Source organism: Pempheris klunzingeri, chromosome 16 (genome assembly GCF_042242105.1).
Source record: "Pempheris klunzingeri isolate RE-2024b chromosome 16, fPemKlu1.hap1, whole genome shotgun sequence".
NCBI lineage: Eukaryota > Metazoa > Chordata > Actinopteri > Acropomatiformes > Pempheridae > Pempheris > Pempheris klunzingeri.
In genome coordinates, this window is record NC_092027.1 from 2,734,710 (window position 1) to 2,756,879 (window position 22,170).

The 22,170-nt window shown below is 40.5% G+C and overlaps 1 protein-coding gene across 1 annotated transcript in view; it reads right to left on the reverse strand.

Moving 5' to 3' along the window:
• The window catches only part of LOC139215780 (glutamate receptor ionotropic, NMDA 2D-like), a 94,049-nt gene that overhangs the window by 26,656 nt on the left and 45,223 nt on the right, over window positions 1–22,170 (reverse strand). The window contains exons 7-9 of the mRNA XM_070846814.1: window positions 13,319–13,524; window positions 10,578–10,746; window positions 4,989–5,142 (exon numbers count right to left, since the gene is read on the reverse strand). Coding sequence (XP_070702915.1) covers window positions 4,989–5,142; window positions 10,578–10,746; window positions 13,319–13,524 — 529 coding nt within the window. The remainder of the gene's footprint in view (window positions 1–4,988; window positions 5,143–10,577; window positions 10,747–13,318; window positions 13,525–22,170) is intronic.

Genomic DNA, 22,170 nt, shown 5'->3' on the forward strand with positions numbered 1-22,170 from the left:
TAATGTTGTCTTGTTCAACAACCTGCATTCATCTGCAAAGTCAAATGTTGTAACTCAACAGTGTCCTGTAGCCTCAAAATGATTAGAGGGCATAAAAATAGAAACTACAATAACAAAAAAGACACTAAAATGTATTTTGCTTTTGTTGACTAAACCAAAAAAACCCTGAAATGTGACTGTGGCTAATAAAATATTCACCGTGGCTTTGCTGGCCGTCGTCCTTCCTCGGGCCACCAATTCTCCGCCTCGTCACCCAAATGTGAATTTTCTGGCTCAGATGACTGAGAAGTTGGTGGCGAGTGTTAGATCAAAAAGATCCATCAGAAATCTGGGCCTGACATTGTGGTGCTACTGTGTGCCTGCGTTTTTCTACGGCCAATCTGCAACCGACTCACTCCTGCAAATCCTCTCCTCCCTCCCCTCTTTCCTTTGTACTCAATGCCTTATGGGTACCTTATCAATTTCCATGAAAATGTGAGTATCATGGCATGTATCTATTGATTAGACCAGCCTTGCTCGCCCTTGTTTCCTCAGTGCCTTTGCTTTCTTCCTCTCCGCTCTCTGCTCTCCACTCGTCCTCTCTCTATAACCAGCGCTGGTTAAACTGCTGGGAGCTTTTTGCAGAGAAACAGAAACAATCATCCTGACGACTCGCTTGCTTCACTTCTTCTTTCTCACTTGATTGTTTCTTTCATCTTTGAAATCTTTGCTCATGTTTTACCTCTTACACCTCACACACCTTTCCTTTTTTAAAAACCCATCCACACACACACACACACACACACACACTCACACACACAACCATGCGAAGCTACCAGTATAGAGTCAGTGTCGGCCCTGTGGCCCGGTGGTCTTAAGATAAAGCGGCCTTGGGAGCCCTGCACCTCCGTCCAACCATGACGTGTTCCAGATTGTCTCCTAAATCTCCTCTGACAGATGGATAGATGTACTGCTGCAGCTGTGTAAGTATGAAATAGATCCCTTAAGGAGCATGAAGAAAAGATCAGGTCTATGAAGGGAGAATATAAGTCGAGTCCTGAGGCAGATCTGTTAAACTATTCACCTCGAAGAAATGCATTTTACTAAAAAAACACAAAAAACTTCTATCAGCTTTCATTGCAGGAGGAGCTTCCAGGTTTGAAGTGGTTGTTTCTGGCCCTCAGCATGAAATAATACAGGCACCATGCTACTAGTGATAGCTTGGCATTTTGGGAAAAGTGCTAACTAGAGAATTTGACTATCGATACCTCTTAAAATGGAGCTACTGCCATCTGTAAGGCCACAACTTGTCATTTTCACTTTTAAGTTTTTGTGCAGATTGAACACTTTTACCTTTATGCTAAGCTAACAGGCTGCTGGCTCCACTACACCAAACACTGATTATTATTACACTCATTATGTGTTGGCTTATTAGAAACTAGTTTAAAGCTGAAATGTTTTAATTCAGCTGTTTTGTTCCTGATACTTTCTTGTGTCTCATATTTCCATTTGAACTAAAGCTGATGAAGAACAACAGTCTTTTGTATCCAGCAAATTTGTTCCCTTAATATCCTGTATGTGTGTGTTTTTTTTGGAGCTATTCAGCTCCGTATTCAATCTTTTACTTAAAATACTGACTCAAAGCAGACGAGAATTCCTCGAATACTGCACAACATTTGTCTGTTTAATAAGCAGACATCTTATTTCTGCACGTCTGGTTTGCTGGTCAGTGGATGAAAGTGTCCCTGAACTGAATTATTTGATTCCTTTCAACTAAAACCAGCAGATGATTTTTTATATTTTCTATAAAACTTAAGAAATCATTTTGTTATGGATCAGAGTTTTGGCATATTATTATTATTATTATATGTGAAATAGCAATAAGATTCTTTATCATTTTTAATTTCTGTGTTTCAAAAGTCTGACTTTGCCTGATTTTATCTTAATCATGATGGTTAAGGGATCCAATTTCGAACTAATGTTATTAAGAAAATTGAGTTTTACAAATTTAAAGCATAAAGAAACCTTCAGTTTGTACTGAAGCAGAATGAACACTGGGGGGGTCAGATGTGGGGCTTTTAAAAAAGTAGTCCCCCTGAAATATTCCTCCATGTTAGCAAGTCATTTTGCTACAGGTTATTGTCTCATATAGCACGCAGCACACACACACACACACAGCAGCATGTCAACCAGCCACTGCTCAGATTAAAACATCTGAGAATGTCTGAGAATATCTGAAGCAGCTCTATCGCTGTCGCTATCAAAGCCACTCAACCTCTCCCCCAGTCTTTTGTGTTTGGTTTATATTGGTACATGACGAGACTCTCTCTCTCTCTCACATATTCTTTATCCTCCTCTCGCTTAATTTCTTTCTGCCTCCAGCTCTCTCCCGCTCATCTTTCCATCTCCTCATGCTTGGGAATGTCTGGAATTAGTCTAAGAAGATTTGTAAATGAAGAGGTGTTATCTTTAGGAGAGGGCAACGTTGACATATACTTTATTTAAAATAAAAAAATGAAAGAAAGAAAGAAATAGTCACCCCCGCTTCTCTGTGGGAGCTCGTTTGGATACTGACAATATTAGATCTGAAGCCCGGGTTAGCAGCTTTGCTTTGAGATGCAAAGCCATGTGTGTGATCTTTTTCAAGTAGGAGACAAAAGCATATCAAAACTGAAGACCTCTTACATAATTGAGGATAATTTACAACACACTGTACGGGCTGATGTAAGTTATCGAGCTGTTGTTGTACACTACGCCAACCCTTCAAAGGCCGACATCTTCAGTTTACAGGACAGAAAATCGTATCTGCAACGCTTCAACACTGTTGATTAACATCCAGCAGAGATTTCTTTCATGTTTGGGTACATTTTGTTGACAACGGGTGCATGTACAGATATTTATGTGTAAAGAACCACATGGGAAACATTTTGTATGTGTATTACATAAGAAACTCATGTTGCATCTGAAAATGTCGCATATGAGCCTGTGTTTTTTTTTTTGAGATTTTCCACGTGTGAACTGTTAGACAACCAGCAATTTCACAATTTCTGCTTTTCACAAGGGCTGCAATTAAAAAGGTTTTGAGGTTTTAAGTGAGGGATGTTGCACAGTCAGCCGGTAATTACTGCAAAAATGAACCACAACAGGGCGGTGCAGGACCTTGAGGGTCTTGAATCAAAGCTTATTACTAAAGAAATCAATAGCATGACACAAAATACTAATCTAAAAATGATTTAATTGATATTTTCCATCAGAACTGCATCCACGGTAACAGTCTGTTATATATAGCAGAGTAGCGGTCCGTTTTATAGAAATAACAGACTAACCAACCAATCGAGTACTCAGCAAAGCCAAGTAATAAACATGAACGATAAAGCCCAGATTTTAAATTTCCACTCTCCGTCTCTTCTTTCTTAAACCACACAACCATGTGACATTCAGCAAACCTTGAGCTAGAACAGCAGAGAAGGATTTCCAAAATCCATCTGATCATCAGACAGCCAGATCGTTGATCGCTCAGGCAATTAATCAGGCTTGGTGACCCCCAAGCTGCGTGTCAAATGAAAGCCAATCTGGCAGAGACTTGGACCGATTGTCAAATTAGTCACAGGTGACCGATTCGGGGCTGAAACTGGGCTAAGTCCACAGTGTCTGAGCAGGTTCAGGTCATCTCTACCTGGCCTAAGGCTAATGTTGTTCACAGACAAAAGGCACTCTGGGAAATGTAGGATAATAACTTCCTGGTCAAAGTCATAGTCCCTTAAGAGGACAATTCACCACTAATCAGATGTGTTCGGTCTGAGCTGTTCATGTGTACGATCACCTCATTAAGGCTTTAACCTTCGCAGCTTTTGCTTCAAGATAATTTGTGAGTGATACAAATTCAGATAAAACCTTATGAACTACCTGTGAATGCAACAAATGGTTGTACAGATATTCTCATAAAGCAGGTTGTGATTTTTTTAAGAGACCTTTGGCTCTCGTAAGCAACTTGGGCAATAAAGTAGATTTAGAAAGATTTTCCGCTCCAACAGTAAAATAACAGCTGATCAATACTTTGGAAGCTCTGCATCCTTCACAGTCACTACATCACAAGAGCTTTTAACTGGCCCACGATGTGTTTATGCTCTGCTCATCCTGGTTCAGAAGATGTGTTTTACAATATTTACATGTGAGATGTTTGGTTGAGGCACATTTTGACTGCGTGAGAAAACTGAGAGCACAACAATGACGAAAATAAACTGTGAAATTCCCTTTTGGTTTGATTTAAAAACACAAACACAGTAAGTAGGACAGACAGAGAGAGAGAGAGAGAGAGAGGCAGCACTAGCTTGGACAGACCAGAGAGTTTTCTTAATAAATACACCTTGAATTATTTGTATCTTGATTTAAATCAACTATATGATCTTTATGCTTTATACACACATTCACTGGACTTACTGTACATACCACTCCTCTTCTGTCTGCAGCCGACGATGCTGGGAGGATCTCTCAAATGCCTTTCCAAAGATGTCTCACTTTTCCCGTATGTATTAAGGGTTTTTGGGGGAACTTAACCTTGTCTTAGAGAGCTCATTGTGGGTTGGCAGAAGAATAAACACTCATATGCACATAATCCAGGGTTTTCAGCTTCAACAAACTCATAAGCTGCAGGCAAAATGTCACTTTTTGTGTCTGGCTTTTTGCTGATCCTCTGGTGAGCTCCTCTCTGTCAGTAATCAAGCCATTATACAAATAAAGCTGACTTGAGTTGACTTGCTTTTATCTTTCTATTGTTTGAAGAAGAAATATTGGGCCTTGGAATAATGATCCAAGGTTTTCTTTAAACTATTACTAACTAATAATTAATGCACTGTCACACAGGATTTATCTTTAAGGCTAAACACAATGTGATTGTCACAACATGTGGCTTTGCTCAACCATCTCACATTTCCCATTTTCAGCCCCTACAGATAAACATGTAGTTCATAAGACAGCACAGGTAAAGGAAACTCCAAACAGCAACTCACCGAGGAAAGCAGAGGGCGATACGGTGCCATTGCTGCGAGACACCATGACGCTGATGCCAGTCTCCACGAATGGAACAGAGAACTCTACCACCTCTGACCTCTCTTCGTTAATGGTGAGAGAGCCGATGGCCATGTCCGCCCTGTTGGACACCACCTGGAAAAACAGGACGCCTCGTGTTAGAATCCAATTTCGTGTTAGATTACATCTCATGAGTTAAAATCCTCTTTGTCTCTTCTCTCTTTTCCGTGTACTGTATTATTTAATCGTTGAAAACAGTTGAGATGATGACTTGTGCACCCTACACCCTTTTACAAAGCATTGCCTTGAGACTGTTTTGTGTAAATCCACAGTACTCTTCGTCAGTGATGAGAGAAAATACTACACAGGCATTGTCAATGAACGGGCGTGTAAATTTGAATGTTTCAGTTTTCTTTCTTTTGTCTTGGCACGCAGCGTGAAACTGGACCGTGTTCCACCTCAGTGCTCCTCCGACAGCTGTAAATGAGGCTCAGGTGGTCAGAAGGTGAGGAAGCGAGGGGATTCACAGCTCTGTCGTGTTTCACCTGGCAGGAAACAGAGGTTACTTGACTGCAGCTGGGGGAATGTGGAGGTTAGAGAAGCTGGCTGAAGACCAAAAGTTCATTAGTCTGAGTCCTGGCCTGGCCCCAAATGTCTGTGAAGACAAAAGGCTCTGCGGTCCCTCACCAGACACCACTGAGACGCCTTTCAGCTCAGACTCTAAAAGTCACAATCCTTAAAGTCCTGCTCCTCTGTTAACTTCCCAGTTATCATCTTTGAATCAAAGAGTAGTAGCGGTGTGGTGATGTCTTTGTCTTTGGATTTCCCTGCTCTGTCGATGCACTGTTGGATCCTGTTGCTTCCGTTTATTTCTTTATTGAGCCACGACGGCAGACGTGACTGTGATATGGCTGTAGTGGAAGCAGGACATAGTTTGTCCGTTCGTTCTTAGACTGCAGAGCTTTCACGTTAAAAGTTGAAAAAATGCTTCTTCTGTTTATTTCAAATAAGCTGTTAATGTAAAACACACACAAGGAATTGCTGACGACCAACAAGACAGTTGACTGTTTAAGACATCCACGTTTTAAGTTTTACAGTTAAGTTAAAAATATACACGCAGAGAATTAAAGTTACTCTGGTTTCAGATCGCTGAATCCCCATTTCATATATCTATGTTCAGCCCATTTTCATTCCCAGGGTATCAAATACTGCTGCTTTGACACCGTCTTTGGTGTCTGAAACAGGCGCCCCTGAGAGACATCTCTTTCTGCGTCTCACTGAGAGCTAAAGGGCAATGCAGTGTAAAACAGCAATGAAAGTCCTCGTGTGGAGGCGGGGGAGTAGTTGGGTGGCTCAAACCTTGGACTTTGATCCAGGTGTCCGGGGGTTTGTGTGCCGTATGAAACCAAATGTTTAACTTAGGTAACCCAAACCATAATCTCTTCCCTAAACCCAACCATGTAGTTTTAGTGCCTAAACCCAACCAAACTGCAGCAGTGTAAGAATTTCAACTCCTTTTATTATTACCATTACAACAAAGGTTTGTAGTGCCAAAGTGTCTCTAGTGCCATGAAATGACATCATTAAGAAGTTACATAATATGATTAAATACAACTAAATGTCCTCTGTGATGGATTACCTATACGAAGAGAGTTTCATAACATATCATTATTCATATCGCGATGAATTATAATACTATACCATAATGAAATCATGAAATTAATGGGAATTGATGGCTGGCTGGAAGGCAGGAGAAAAGATTGTCAGTCAGCCTTGGATAAGTGCAGGTAGGAACGGTTGAACATTTTAGTTTACTTTGCAAAATCAATGGTTTCACTTGAAATGAGAAAGTTTCTACCAGACTGTGGTCTGCACAGGTTTAACAGTGTTGATACTGTGTGAGTAGTTGCTGTTTAATTCAACTAGCTAATTTCAAATATTTAAATACAACAAAGGTTGAAAACAAAACTTGTGACGCTCATGCTCAGGAAACTGTTCATCACTGCACGGCAAGAAACGTTATACCGGGATGATTCATAATTGAGAATGAGAAAATATTAAGGACATAGGAAATGACTTCCTTTTGGGAGGCATTCATGTAAGGAAGGATAAAAAGTGCAAGGCTGAATGACATTCTGCGAAATAGCAGAAATGATTTTCCAAGCATTTGCTTTCACTGGAGCCACAAGGACACAGTCTGAGGGAGGCAGACGTATTGGCCTCGGTGAAACTTTACATCAGGGTGGAGGAGGACTTTACAGTAGGTATCACAAAAGAATACAATGGAACTATAGCAAAGAAAAACTGGATTAAAAGCAATTACTGCCACAGGAAACAGGAAAGAAGGACTGGAGGACATGCGATATAACAGTTTTCACACCGACTCAGCTGGCCCCCTGCACACATGTTCGTCTGCCGCCACAATTAAGCAACTTAATGAGTTACTGACAGAAGCTGAGCAGGAGGCAGCTGGGGATGGGGAGAAACAGAGAGGGAGAGAGAGAGGGAGGGAGGGAGACCACCTGCATCTCTGAGGCCTATCTGAGACACAATCCTTGTAATCAGGACTTGTAAATAGTGATATTGCCAGTATTTGGTTGATCTTATCACACACACACACACACACGTATATACACATCCATCAACACAGAAATGCAAACATATGCAGACACACATGATAAAGCCCTAAAGCTGGATTTACACTAGCATTCAGAGGTTAATGTGGGGTATAATAAGCTTTAACTTAGCTTTGCACACACTCAAAAATGCAACTACTTTTCAAGGAGAAATGTGGAGAAGCTCAAGATCTGTGATTGGTCGGCTCAAGGCCACTCGTGTTTTCTCCTTACGAGGCTCAGAAATCTTCTCCTTATCAGTGACACCAGTCATATTGTATTTATAGGGAAGAAAACAATACAAACTAGATTATAAGGCAGTCGATCACTACACAGCAAAACACGTCTATCAGTAAAATGATAGATGAGGCAGGTCCTCCATGGTTGGTGTACAGTACAAATTCAAAGGAATAATCTATACATGATAAGCTTGGCTTAAAATAAAGCACAAGTATAACTACACTTTGACGCACATATATTTGTTCTTGTGAGAAGCCTCATCAACATAATGCCTAATAGTGTCTTATTGATTGGTGTGTAGTATCATAAACTGTGCAGGATTCTGTGCAGGAACAGAATCCTGCACACTGTCAATCACTTGAACAGCACAAGTTCAGTTAATGGATTCAGAATTACACTCCGATAACAGAGTCGAGCTCAGTGAACAGTTTAAGGATCAGATTTGATGCTTCACAGCTACAGACAGCATCTACTTAATTCCGAGCATTCCTTTTCCTTGTCAAAACTTGATGTCTGCATTACCCACAATGCAACTTGACGACTGACAGTTCAGTCAGAGCTTCAGGTGTGTTATACTCCAGGCAGCTAATGTAGCCTGGAGCCACTGGCCTGGAGCAGAAGTGGGGAGCAGGCTACACAGGTCAGAGAGCTCACTTCTTTCACCACCAGACCTTTTTTTTTTTTTTCATTTTCAAATTTGTATTCTTCAAGCCCAGTTTGGCAATTTACCAGATTTTAGCTCTTCACCGCATTTTATCACATGCAGTGGTCGTCCCAAAGGCCTGTAAACAGACTTTGATGTGCAAAATCGGTGTTCAAATTTCAGTAATGATGGGATGTGTACAGGACAAATCATTCTCAGTTACAGGACAGTGTTTGGGAAATATTTCTGTGAAATAAGAAGATGATAACTATAACGAAGTCTGAAAAAACGTTTCCACTTTAAAAGATGTCCTCTAACAATGGTCCAGACCACACACACACACACACACACACACACACACACTCTGTGATCATTTGCATCCCTGTCTTACTCCATATTAAACCATCTTCATTAATCCAGCCACCAGAGGGGGATTGGCATCATGGAAACAGCAGCAAAGTATCAGCCAACATACACACATGCTCACGCAGACACACACAGTCGTGTACAAACAGCCTCACAGCCTGTCTCTCTCTCTCTCTCTCTCTCTCTCTCTCTCTGTTTCTCTAGCACTAATCTTTCTGACAGTATCCCTCCATATTTCTGCCTCTTCTTCTTCGATTCGGGTCCAATCCTCTCTTGCTGGGTCGCGTTTTAAAGGATTTGAGGCGGGATAAAAAAGAATTTCATGGGAGCCCTCAAATCAAGCCCTCTTTTTGTAAACACAACAAAAGAAGAAGAACAGAAAGAGAAGAATGACGGCGGTACTGTACAGGAAAAATGGAGAATTAAAAACATAACTACAATATCTCAGTGAGACACAGAAAAGGGGTCCTGGTGTGTTTGTGGTCTGGGCGGCTAAACTTTACAATGAACTCCCAGAGGAAACGCAGTCTGCAAGCTGTGTCGCCTTTCAAGTCCCAAGCGAACACAGTTTTACAAACGTGCTTTTAATCTCTCGCCCATTGTGATGTTTATCTATTTGATGTGAATTCTGTGTTGCTTATTAATGTTTCATGATTGGCCATGTTTTGTATGCTTTCTGTAACTTCAAAAGAATAGTTTAACATTTTGGGAAATATAATTTCTTGGGTGAGAAGCTTCTTAAGTGTGGAGCTAGAGCCGGGATGAATTAGAGGCAGGGAGAATCAGTCAGCTCACAGTTCTTTTTTCATTTCTGTTGATGTCTCAGTTAAAAATAAGATGCATCATGCAAATAAGGCAGCTGTGGAAGTGTTGGAAGGTATATTTCTTCACACTGGATTGCACAAAGCGAGGCTTTTCCCCTGCTTCCAGTCTTTATGCTTAGCTGGGGTAACCGTGTCCTGACTCCAGCTGTAAACTTCATCTTCTCACTCATAGTGGGAAAGAAAGCAAATATACCGTATACATCTGTGAAAATGTGATTATTTCTTTTAAAAAACAGGAATATGTTCATTATTGCTGTATCAACATGTGGCTTAAATACTACCTTCCTATTGGTTTGCAGGTTTGCATACTTTCTGCTAAGTCATTAAACAATCGTTCAAAATCAGTGAGCAAGTTTATATAAACTGCAGGTAACAGTTAAGCAAACTCTTAGTAGGAATAAACTGACCTCAAAAATCTTAGATAAATGAATAATGACTTGAACACAACTTCTATTTTTGTCATTTCTGTATATGTGGACATGTTGTTATACATTATGCTGCATTACATTATATAACTATTACTTATTACTGCACCTAATCACAATTTGTAATCAACGACACATACGGATGGATGGAGGGATGGGGAGTGCTAACATAGGAGCCTATCAATCAATAAATAATATCCTGAACACCAGATTAAACCAACAATATGCACACTGATATAATACATATATATTTACACTGTTGCCCATAAAGTTGGAAAGTTTCACTGTGATATGTTTGGAAGAGTTTGATCAATAAAGTTGAGATCTACACTTTATTGATCAAGAATAAATCACATTATCACAATCATTTCATGAGAAAAAACATTTTATTCCAACTTTATGGGCAACAGTATCCATAGTAGTAATCAAATATCAGAGTGAACATTCAGGTCCTCACCTCTCCGACCATGCCGTTCCACTCCCCATCGATGTTCTTCCCGTGCCTCCCGTTGGTCACCAGGTAAAGGTCATAGGTGAAACCGACACTTTTCGCCAGTCGCTTGAGGACGTCGATGCAGAACCCTTTGCAGCAGTGCTTCATGGGCCCGGTGCCATCCACCACCAGGCTGAGGAGATGATGCAGGACAGACAGATGAGATAGTGAACACTCTTTTTATGGGATTTCAAGGTGTTTTATCAAGGACACTTTGACCTAGATGGGCTGTTTGGCTGTTGTACAGATTCAAAAAGCAGGAGTGGATGCTGCACGGGGAGTGAGAAAATGAACAGATGGGTCCCTGAGAGACACCGGGAGAAAGTAGCGGAGGAAGAATGGTAGACTGAGGAAGGCAAAGGAAAGTATGAGCTACTGGCGAGGGACTGTGAGCGGATCGATACTGACAGTTTGGGTTATGTTGTGTTTAGAGATGCAATTCTTGACAGGTCAGAGAGCTCAGGAGGAAAAGTGCTGAATTATTAAAACAGATTTAAACTCAATTTGTGCTCTTGGACGTTGTCTGAAATTGGGGAAATTCTGCAGAATGCTTCTCTCCACTGAGGCTTCATCTAGAAAACACTTCACTCTGAGAGCCTCCTGAGCTGGTCAAACATCCAGGATCCATCCGAGTACATTCAGTTCAGCATCAGTCAAGTGTTTCTTAATTCAAGGTAAAGTAACATCAAACTGATGAGAGTAGGACACTTAACGTCTGGACTTTAGGTAATAAAAATGCCAGGTCATCCAAGCAGGGTTTATTGTGGAGTTTTGACCCATAAGGACTTTTCATGGTCATGTTTTTTGTCTTCATGTAAATGTGCTTGTTAACTGTTTACTTATAAAGAATGACCCCATATGATGAGCTATAAAAGTGCTACATTAAATGATTTGCTAGCAATTCGACTGAGCAAGTTGAAAAACAATGTGACACAGAGAAAGCAGCTTATTCACTGAATTAACTTAACTGCTGATCAATAGACTTTTTCGACACTAAAGAGCGGTGAACAAAGCTGTAAAGACAACAATGAGGTGTTATTAGTAGTAGCATTATTGACTAATTTTACCTGGTACAGACAAATTAATTTCTGATATCACTATATATATATATATGTCTGGTGTATGTACATAACAAGAGATCAGTAAATTCTATGTGGTAAGTGATTATTTTAGATGAAAACATGTCACATGTGACGAGATACTCATCAAAAGTGGCGAGTTAAGTTTAAGTGCACTGAACAAAATCATGACCTTGGTGGTGATGACAGCAGAAATAAAAGCAGAAAACATCTTAGTCACTGCTCTGCAGGTACATTAGAGGAAATAAGCTGTGACGGGTAAAAACAACAGGAAATCATTCAAACAGTAAGTATATAAAATATAGGATTAATATGATAATGTACGATAAAAGAACGACAGGTAATTCAGGTAAAACAGGTGAGATGTTTTAAGGAGAAAAAAAAAAATCTGCTTGATTAGCGAGAGAGTAACCTTCTCTCTCAGCCAATAAAACTGATGGAGGATGAATTTGTTATCTTTCCCATTGGCCAGGTCATGTGCTGGCAGGAAGGAAGCTTATCTGGGACAGACCTGGAGCCCAGAGTACACACACACACACACACACACACACACTCTTTCACACCTTAAATGCACAGAAAATAGGAAAAGAAACACTAATGGATATTGTGTATTACACATGATATGAGGAAACCATCTGCAATGTTGTTGCATATGAATCATAGAAAGTGTATTGTGACTCAAAACTATATTGATTTTCTAAGTTTCTAACATGATTCTAATTAAGATCTATAACCAAATAACGCCTTGTGGTACCACATGACTTTTAACTTGAGTAAACTTAATTTTCACCCCGTGGTGATTACATGATGTTTTAATCCATCGATCCCAGGAGGAAAGTCGCTCTCTAAGCCTCTACTTCCCCACAGAGGCACCTCGAGATGGTAAAGATTTGCCGCTCATGGATGCTTGGCCAGACATTTCAATTTCACAAGGAATCAGAGCCTTCTGGTTTCAGCATGCTCTTTATCTAACCACTTGCAAGTTCCTTTTCTACTTCCCACTAAGGTTTATGGAGCGATAAGAATTTAGAGGATAAACCAGGAGACATCAAGGTTAGAAATCACTTGTTATTGTTCTGTTACTTAAAATCTAATGAAATATTGTTCAGAGAAATCACTTGTTGTGCACTAAAGTGACTCCTGTTGTGTATTAAACTGCTCCAGTCCATTCTTAGATAGAAATATGAGACATCTTTATTATTCTGGTTGTCTCTGCCACTTTCTTTGGTTAGTAACAAAAACATATTTCAGCTCCTTTCACACTTACATCAACTGCAATATTGTTTTCTCTTTTCTCTCATTTTTGCCTTCGTTACGCTGAACGCTATTAAACCCCTCATCATCCTCTCTCAGTGAGTCCAATTACACGACCAGAAAATGGACTGTGCACCACTGCGGCGCTGAAGGTGACATTTTGCTTTAATGGCTATAATGGGAAGTTTGGCTGTCGTTAAAAGGCAAGAAACCTTCGTTGTGAAACCACTAAAGTCTGAAAACATATTTTGTAATTGTGAGTCAAAAAAAAGAGTTCATTTTATATTCAGTTTCAAGGTATATGAGTGTCATTTTGAACTGAACCTTGCAGAGTTTGCAGTAACGTAAAAACTTGGTGCTGTGGTGTGTTACCTGGAGTTAACGGGCATTCGACAGGGTACGGAGTCCCGGATGCAGGAGCTGGTTCCCGGGTCGGCTGGCTCCACGATGACAAAGGGCCTCTCCTCCAAAGTGACCACTCTGAGGTGCTGGGAGTCATCCAGAGGCTTCAGGAAGGAGCCGTAACGAGACCAGGGATGGTAACGCAGACGCAAGTGGCCGTTCTCCCACCAGCCAACCTGGATGGGTGTCAACGCACAAACACAGACGCTCAGGCCTTCAGGCTGACACATGGCTCTCAGAGAGAGTCTGTTGCTGTCAACACATCTGGTCGGTACATAACCCAACAACCATACATTGAATCATCTGCAGGTGAAAAGATGTGATGATATAAAGCTGGGCTTTTTCACATGGCTAGTTTATATAACACATACTGCAGTTACATTTTGGGAATACACCCACATCGATGTTTAGTTACGTCCTGCAACTTGGTAACTTTTCAAGCAACCTGGTTTCACACAAATCAACAAATTAAAGAGAAGCTAATGCATCAGAACTAGCGTTCATAGTATCAGTTTCACTTCAAAGGGACATTGCTTGATTCATGTCCAGTGGTTTAATTGTAATGATGTTATTTTGGTACCAAATCGTTGGTCAAATAGTTTAGTTAAAACAGTTTTGGAACTTGGGCCCCCCCTTGAGTACTGTAGCTGAACACTATTCCTTTTTTCTCTATGTGTCTTGTGTCTATTTTGTTGTCTAACAATGGCAAAAGTGCCTGAAAAAAGACGTCTGTATTAGATATAAGATTGTGCACCTATGATGGTTTAGTTAATGCTGCCAGCTTCCCATCTTTTAGTGTTTTGCCTGTTGACTCTATTAGGGATTTCTGTATCATTACTTCTGTAAAACAAGCCCCACAGGACAGCATTACTTATCGCAGGATAACAGGGACCTGACAACACTGATCACCACAGTAAACTGTCTTATATGAGGCATCTCGTCTATTAACTTTAATGTAGATTATCACCGTTTACAGCTGAAAACGTTTCATGTATAAAAAAAAAGCACGAACAGAAAGCTGTGCAGGACATTTTGGGTTGTGAGACAGATGTAATGCAATGTGTCCTAGCATGTTGTGTACTGAGCTCAGTGTTTCTAGTGTCACAGTGACCTACATGTGTAAGCAGATCTGTTCACATCCACTGAGGACGCTGCTGCACGAATGTTTATCCACAACAAAGCAAATCTGTCAGGTGTTTTGTCATCTTCTATCCGCAGTGTTATATATTTAGGTGTCATTTGCATACAGGCAATTCTCCTGTGGGTCCTGATGGTGCCAGACGTAGCTGCTGGGATTTGTGAAAAAAAAACACACACACACACAGACAAAGCCACTTCAAACACACACATTCACAAGCTGTGCCACTTGTGAGGACATTGTTCATACACTAACCTTAGCCATAATTGCTTCGTGCCTATGCCTGACAATTACCTCAGTCCTGATATAATTAAGACCAGGTCTTAATCTTAAAGCGTATTGTCGACCTTGATGGAGCCCTTTAAACAAGAACCCCCACACGTGCACGAGCTCTTAACAGAACTCTCATTGACACGACACATTCACGAAAACCTTATTCTAACATCGGCATCCTTATTCTAACATGACAAGTCGTTTGTGTTGCAAAAACTAGATAAGATTCATCGTCCCAGAGAAATATTTGTTTCCACACTCAGTCCAAAATGGAGACATTCAGATAAACACACAGCAACACAACAAATTCACCTTCATGTATTCATTCATGTCCCTTCCAGCATCCCAAATCACAACCAGTGTTGGAGAGTAACTAGTTACATGTAACGGTGTCATGTGATTAAATTATAAAATACCTGTAATTGTAATCTGTTAAAGTGCAAAAGGGGGTAACATCTGAATGTATTCTTGTCTGTTGAGGGCTTATGTCACCCCCGTTTACTGGTGAGAGTCTTGACCAGGGCAGACTGTCCTCAGTGCACCCTGACCAAGCCTCGTCACCAGGGTGAAGATCATCTCTTGTACACGGTGTCAGCGGTCTGCAGCAAAGTCTGCAGCAAAGTCTGCAACCCATCAAATCCATCTTGCAGCACGGGCAGAGGAGTCTTTGAAATCCAAACACTTCATTTCATTCAGTAATCAACTGTGTGGTGTGCTTGAGTGCACTGAACTGAACCCTTAATTAAAGAGTTTGGTCTAGACCTGCTCTTTATGGAAAGGAAACGCTGCTATGAATTGGCGCTTTATAAATAAAGATTGATTGATTGATTGATTGAGTGCTGTTGTTTACAAAGTTTACACTTTCTGCTCATGTTTTTCTGACTTTTTAGGTTTAAAACATTTGCTAGAAAAGTAACCAAGAAGTAATAACACTACTTTGATGAAGTCATTGATACATTACTTATTATTATCTATCTATTTATTAATCTGTAACCTATTACATTGCAAAAGTACGTTTCTTCATGCGTGCTATGGCAGAGCAGGAAAACCTCCTGCTGAAGTGAACTCTTCTCTGTTTATGATACTGTCGTGGTGTCACTTTGAGTGCCAGACATGTGACAGCTCTGCTTTGTATTAGTGAAATTCATTAGCTTGTTTGTAAAGGAAGTTGGTCTCCATAATACACTGTGAAAACTGATGACCCCATAATATAACACACACACACACACACACACACACACACAAAAGCACAGGTGCAACAAACACAACAACAAGTAAGTGCACAAACACATTGTTCTACATAATTATTCATTTGGGCCACTTAAACTCAGACCACAGATACTGTACAAACAAGAGTGATGTAAATAGCTCATTTGCAGCACCTGGTAATTTGGACCAGCCTCCCTCACTGTATCTTCTCTGTCTATTCTAATGTGTTGCTGCATAAAGAATAATAGTTCATTATGGAACAGCATGATAATTTGCTCTTCTGTGCTCATTTGTCCTCCAGTTCACCTCGCTAACATGTTTTCCATTAACTCAAGTAAATGCGCTCTGCCACTCCTTAAACACAAAAAAGACATTTATATGCACACACACACACACACACACACACACACTGAAGGACAGCAGCTGAAGCCCTGGGTTGCTACCCCAGCAGAAGGCCGGGGCAGAGAATGATTTGGTATTTTGTGCTGTTCTGTTTCTGCGCTCTGACAGACCTTGAGATTTTCACCAAAATGATGTAAGACTCAACAACAGCAATGAATGAATAAAGAAATGAAACATGTTCAAATACTAAAAACAGATTCTGTGAAATGTTTATTGACCTCCTTGCAAAACTAAAACAAATGTTAGTCTCTTTGTGTTTGTCTTCCATTGCAGTGAATCTGCGGTGCACTGCTCAGAGGACAGTTTGGGCTGCACTACCTGGAAGAATGAATTATCTAATGTGCATTGATTTGAGGAACTTTTGCAGTCATTTGCTCCCAAAATGCTCAATAATGATCAATACTGTGATCTGCTACCCCTTCTCACAACCAACCCATAGCTGCTTAACAGAATCCAGAACTTGTGGAGGAATATTTGGTATTCTGAATGTTTGTCCGCTCATTGTAGAGCAGCTCCTCTTCTGTGTATTACAAACAAATCGCTGCAGCTGCTCCTGCAAAGGTAAAACTCATTATTATCTGAGCACCACAGGACCTTTTCATACAAAGACTCAACACTCAGTGATGAGAATAGCAATTGTGAAAAAAAAAAAAAAAAAAAACAACCTTCATTTCTAGGAACAGGCTGAGTCACTGTTGCTGGTCTTTTTTTCTAGAGAGTAACAAAATATGTTCATTCATAAGAAAATGTTGTCTGTCTTTATTTTTGTTTCAATTCAATATGAATAATAATAATAACCCCCTCGCTAAGTCCCACCCCCGAAAACACAGACTGGCCAGTTGTAGCGTAGCATCAGCCAACAGTCGGACAGCTACGCTCCAACTCGGCTCATTTTAGGGATTTCAAGCCAGTGATAGTTAAACATTTAGTCTGGCGTGCATGTAATAGTGACACGAGTTATTCAGAGAGGCTGGAGGGAGATAAACACCAGCAGAGGGATGTTATAACATTAGCACGTCCAGCTACTGTTGCTACTGAGGGGATACTGAATGTAAACAGATGATTCTAACAGTGGATAAAGACCTTCGCTGCTTCACAGGAACAGTGCTGCCAACTGTCATCCAACTTTGTATCATTACAAAGATTGATTTCAGTGTTTGCTGTCTGAATCGCAGGTGATGTGGTGGTTTCACTATGATCTCCATCGTTAGGCTCCAGTTTACATCTTTATCTTATTAAACAGTTTTCTTGCTGTGGAGTCAGTTTCTCAATACATCCTTCAAACACATATTACGCCCTCCTGTCTCCGTCTGCTTCTCTCTTAAATCACTTTTTAGCTTTTTGATTGCTTTGATTTCGACAAACACGTCCCCTGGAGCAGCCCTTTAAGTTATGGTGATCGTAAAGATCTGATCCAATGAGACATCATCATCACTCTTTATCCTTTATCGGGGTGATTTACTTCTTCTTCTTCAACCTTGTAACCTTCAGTATTGAGTATAAAGCTTTATCTCCTTTGTTTTTTAAATATCTAGTTTGTTCTCTGCATCCTTATTGGTGCCGGGTCTCTTGCTGTCTGGCCTGTCTGTCTGCTTCTGTCCTCTTCAGCTGGGTCAATATCTATTTTGATGGTACTCGCACTGGTCGCCCATCCAGAGAAGAGTCAAGGCTCTTTAACTACCAGCACACCTGATATTCGACCTTGTTGTTTTCCTGAATGCTTAAAAAGTTACTTAACTCCACTCCTGGAACGTGAGGGGAAGAGAGGCTGGGCGCTGCAGCTCAGAAATCCTTCCAATAGAAAGAATGAAAACACAACCCGTCCTCATCTGTAATAATTACTGTGGGACTGGCGGCCATTTTATGGACGGCGAAGCGTCGACAGGCGCGTATTCATCCATGCGACTCCTGCCAGCAATGGATTCATTACTACTTTTATGTGATTTCTGGCTCTATTTTCACTCAGTCAGTCGATTCTCTGGGTGCAAAACAGCTGTAATTTGTAGGAAACAAGGAAAATACAAAATTGGCAAAATAGTTTGTAAAGTAGCTGCCGAAATGGAATTCATCTGAAAGCATGAACAATAATAGAATCAACTGAACTGGAACAAATAAAGCTTGATTAAAATTTTGATTTATTTGACTACAGTCCGCTGCACAGTCAAAATGTTGTTCCTCATGCAATGATCGATATGTAAATACAGGATTCTAGTGTCTGGCCTCATTCTGCTGAGCCAAGGTCTGCCTCTAGGAATAGCTACTGGATTTTTAATACACTTGTTCAATGAGCCCTGAACATGTATGTGGGGAGACTTGGCCCGCTGAAACTCAAGGTCACATCCCGAGCTTAGAATTTATTCTAAAAGTGGAGCAATGGCAGAGATTTTAACGTATAAGCTCACTCCAAAATGGTGCATTATGGGGATTAACGCTACTCATTTAACACCAATTTAAAAACCCTGCCTACGCCGCAGCCTTAATAATGTGATGTAATGACGAGATAAGCTGCTGCATTTAACATACGTCGAAGATAATGTCTGATCTCTGCTGATTATGCGTGCGATCATTGATCACTGTAACCATTATCATGCTTTCTCGTCAATCTTCGTCTTTCTCCCACCTCGGTCGACATGATATTTTGATATTTTTAGGAATGAATGGCTAAAATAATGATCTTTTCAAATCAAAACTTGTGATGAAATCTACAACTCAATGCTCCTCGTTAAGAGTCCAGGCCAGGAAGTCCGTTTTAAGGCCTTATCCCGTGTAAAACACCTCTTAAATTATAGTAAGCGATTAACAACTCTATCAAACTCTTGCTGCAGATGTATTGATTATTCTGTGCTGTGAGGTTGTAAAACTCTTATTGTGCCTTTAAACTAAACTGAAACGGGATTCGGTATTGTGTAGTTTAGGATTCCAGCTTTCCTGTCATGTTGATTGCAAAGGCTTGTCTTATTTGTGCATTGATCCAGTGTATGCCTCCGTGTTTACGCCTCAGCTCAGAGAACAAACATGTGTACGACGACTTGCTGCATCGTTGCATCACATCACACGTACAGTAACTTTATAAAAACGCATAGATGTCACACATGAGATGTTCAAAGCAGCTGGTATGTGAAGGCTTAGTGGCAGCAAAAACAACAGAAAACCACCAACAAAAGAATCCCTTCGTTTCCACCATGAGCTGCAGCAGAAACTGTTTGCGAAATAACAGAAAAAAAGCTATTAATGACGCAAAGTTGGAAAATTAGCAAACAGAATTTACATATTATCTTCTTCAGTCAAAGTGTTTTGCACAAGTTAAGTGTGATCCACTAGTATGTTATGGCATTATCAAACATTAATATGTACTTTCCTATCTGGGCCTTATACAAAAACAGAGCAATAAATGTTTTTGAGGACACATATGGTCACTTTAAATCAAAAGTTCAACATTATATGTGGCCTGTGAAAATATAATATATGATTTTTATCATTTGCTGGATACTCCAGCATGTTGGAACAGCTAGTTTTCACCAACCACCAACTCTTGGTGGAGCTAGGAAAGCTCACTAAATATGTTATTTGCCTAAAAGCCAGAGCAAATATTCATCTCTTTCTGACTGTGAGACTCCTGATAAACACAGACCCAGATCTTCTTATGAGCTCTACAGCCAGTGCTTTTTCAGCTGCCCTAAGGTTGCTCTGCAAATACACTCCATGATTCAGTTCAGGAGAGGTTAATTCAGCAAATATACGCCTGGAAAATGGGGATCTTCAGACAAATGAGAGAAAGAGAGGGAAAGTGGGAAGAAACATTGGGTAGTTAGGGTCAAGCGCCGGTCTCTGAGGGAGATATATCAACACTGTTTGTCCTCAGATCAAACCCGTCCTCATACCACAGTCACTTAGAGAGACCCAAGATGAAAACCACAAAATGACATCCAAAAATAAAATGACATAATGGACTGAAAGTACATCCATCATATTCAAACTATAGTCCCTCCTTATTTGCAACTGCATCTATCAAATGGCTGAAAAAAGATGGAATCTATATGTATTTTGTTCACTTTTCTTGATAACGAGGTCTGTCTGTGAGTTGTTTTTAGAGCTTCTTAACCAGATCGGCATAGTTTGGTTCCAACAATTTCAAGACAGAGATCATAAAAAAACTGTGAAATGACTAAATATTGTAAAAATCCAAAGGGGGGGGGGGGCATTTCCTGTTAGAAACATGACATGGCTATCCTAATAATTTCTTTTCCTCGACTCAACTCAACATCAGATATAAAAGAGCAGCGCAGGAGTCATCTTTTGAGAGCAGCAGTGCAAAGTGTACCCTTATCTGTCAGTTCTTTTCTGCCTGCTGTAGCCAATTTTTCTCCCTCTATCTTTTCCAAACCCACGGAGTACAAGACAGTAACCTATCTCTTCTGTCAGAAGCTCGGCCTTCATTCGCTAAGAATTCAATACAGTAATGGCGAGATGCACAAGAAGAGGGCAGAAAGTGGTGCAATGATTCCCACAGATTGAGGAGCACTTCAGCCTCTTGCACCCAGGTGCTACTGTAACTCTCTGCTCTTCTGCAAGGTTAGAGCTACTTCCAGGAGAACCATAGGCTGGATGCGTTGAACCCAGAAACAGAGTCAGGTGTAGAAGACTTAAAAACACGAGTAGAATAGCTGACACCTTCCAAAAATAAACGCTCCTTGTTCAGCAATCAAAAGATAAGAAGAGATTTTTTTTTTCATTTTTCACGAGTGCCGTTTGTTTTCCAGGTTTTAATCTAAGTATCGTCAGTAATTTTATTTTTTCCCCCTGATCTGAATCTTGCTGTGGCTTGTTATCTTCTGCAAAAAAACAAGATTGGGGTCAATTCAGATCAGAGCGTGCATGATGTATAACAAAACAAAAAAAACCCTCAAACACCACCATTCAGTTTTTCAGCTGCAAAATGCCAACAGTAACTCAGAATTGTATAGAGAGTCCAGAGGGAGAAATATTATGCAGCACTGACAAGTTAATGTGTTTTATCATGAATGTTGACAACTGAAAAAGGGGGATTTAGAGGCCAGTTGAGATCATATTTCAAAGGATTCACCATGTGACACTGAGAAGGATTGAAGCTGGTGACAAAAGAATAGTAAAACGAGACCCTACAACTCATCGATTCAACATCCAAAGATGCCGTTTAATCTTACCACGACAATGCTCCCTCCTCATCCCTCCACAGTTTCTTGTTCGTTCTTTGTTCACATCATACAGTTTAAGGCATTGCATCCATTTGCAGTTGTTGATCTTATTCCAAAACCATTAGCAATAATCTATTTATGTACAACAGCCTCCACTCGTCTGCAAAGTCTTTTCATAAGGTTTTGAAACCCGGCTGCGAGACTTTGCTCCCATTCAGCCACAAGAGCCTCGGCCTCAATACTGATGTCGGGCAATAAGTCCTGGTCCTGGTCTTTATGGACCTGGCTTTGTGCATGGGAGCCATCGCTCTCATATTGAAAGAGTGAAGACTCTCCCCCCAAGCTGCTGCCACACAGAATATTACTGCACTATAAGGAATGATGACAGAGTGAACACACAGCGGATCGTGGCAGCCTCATACTTTTGGTCATACTGTTGTATACATAGCGAGCATACGTTGTAACTCAGAGTGCCAAGACAGACTTACAGCACACATAATTCCTGCTCAGAAAACTGACATAAATTGAGTTTACTTATTCTGTAAATCCGACTTAATGCACTCTAATCTCATTCCTTTATTCATCCCGCTCCTATAGAGCTGAGCTGATACTCCGTATGGCACTGC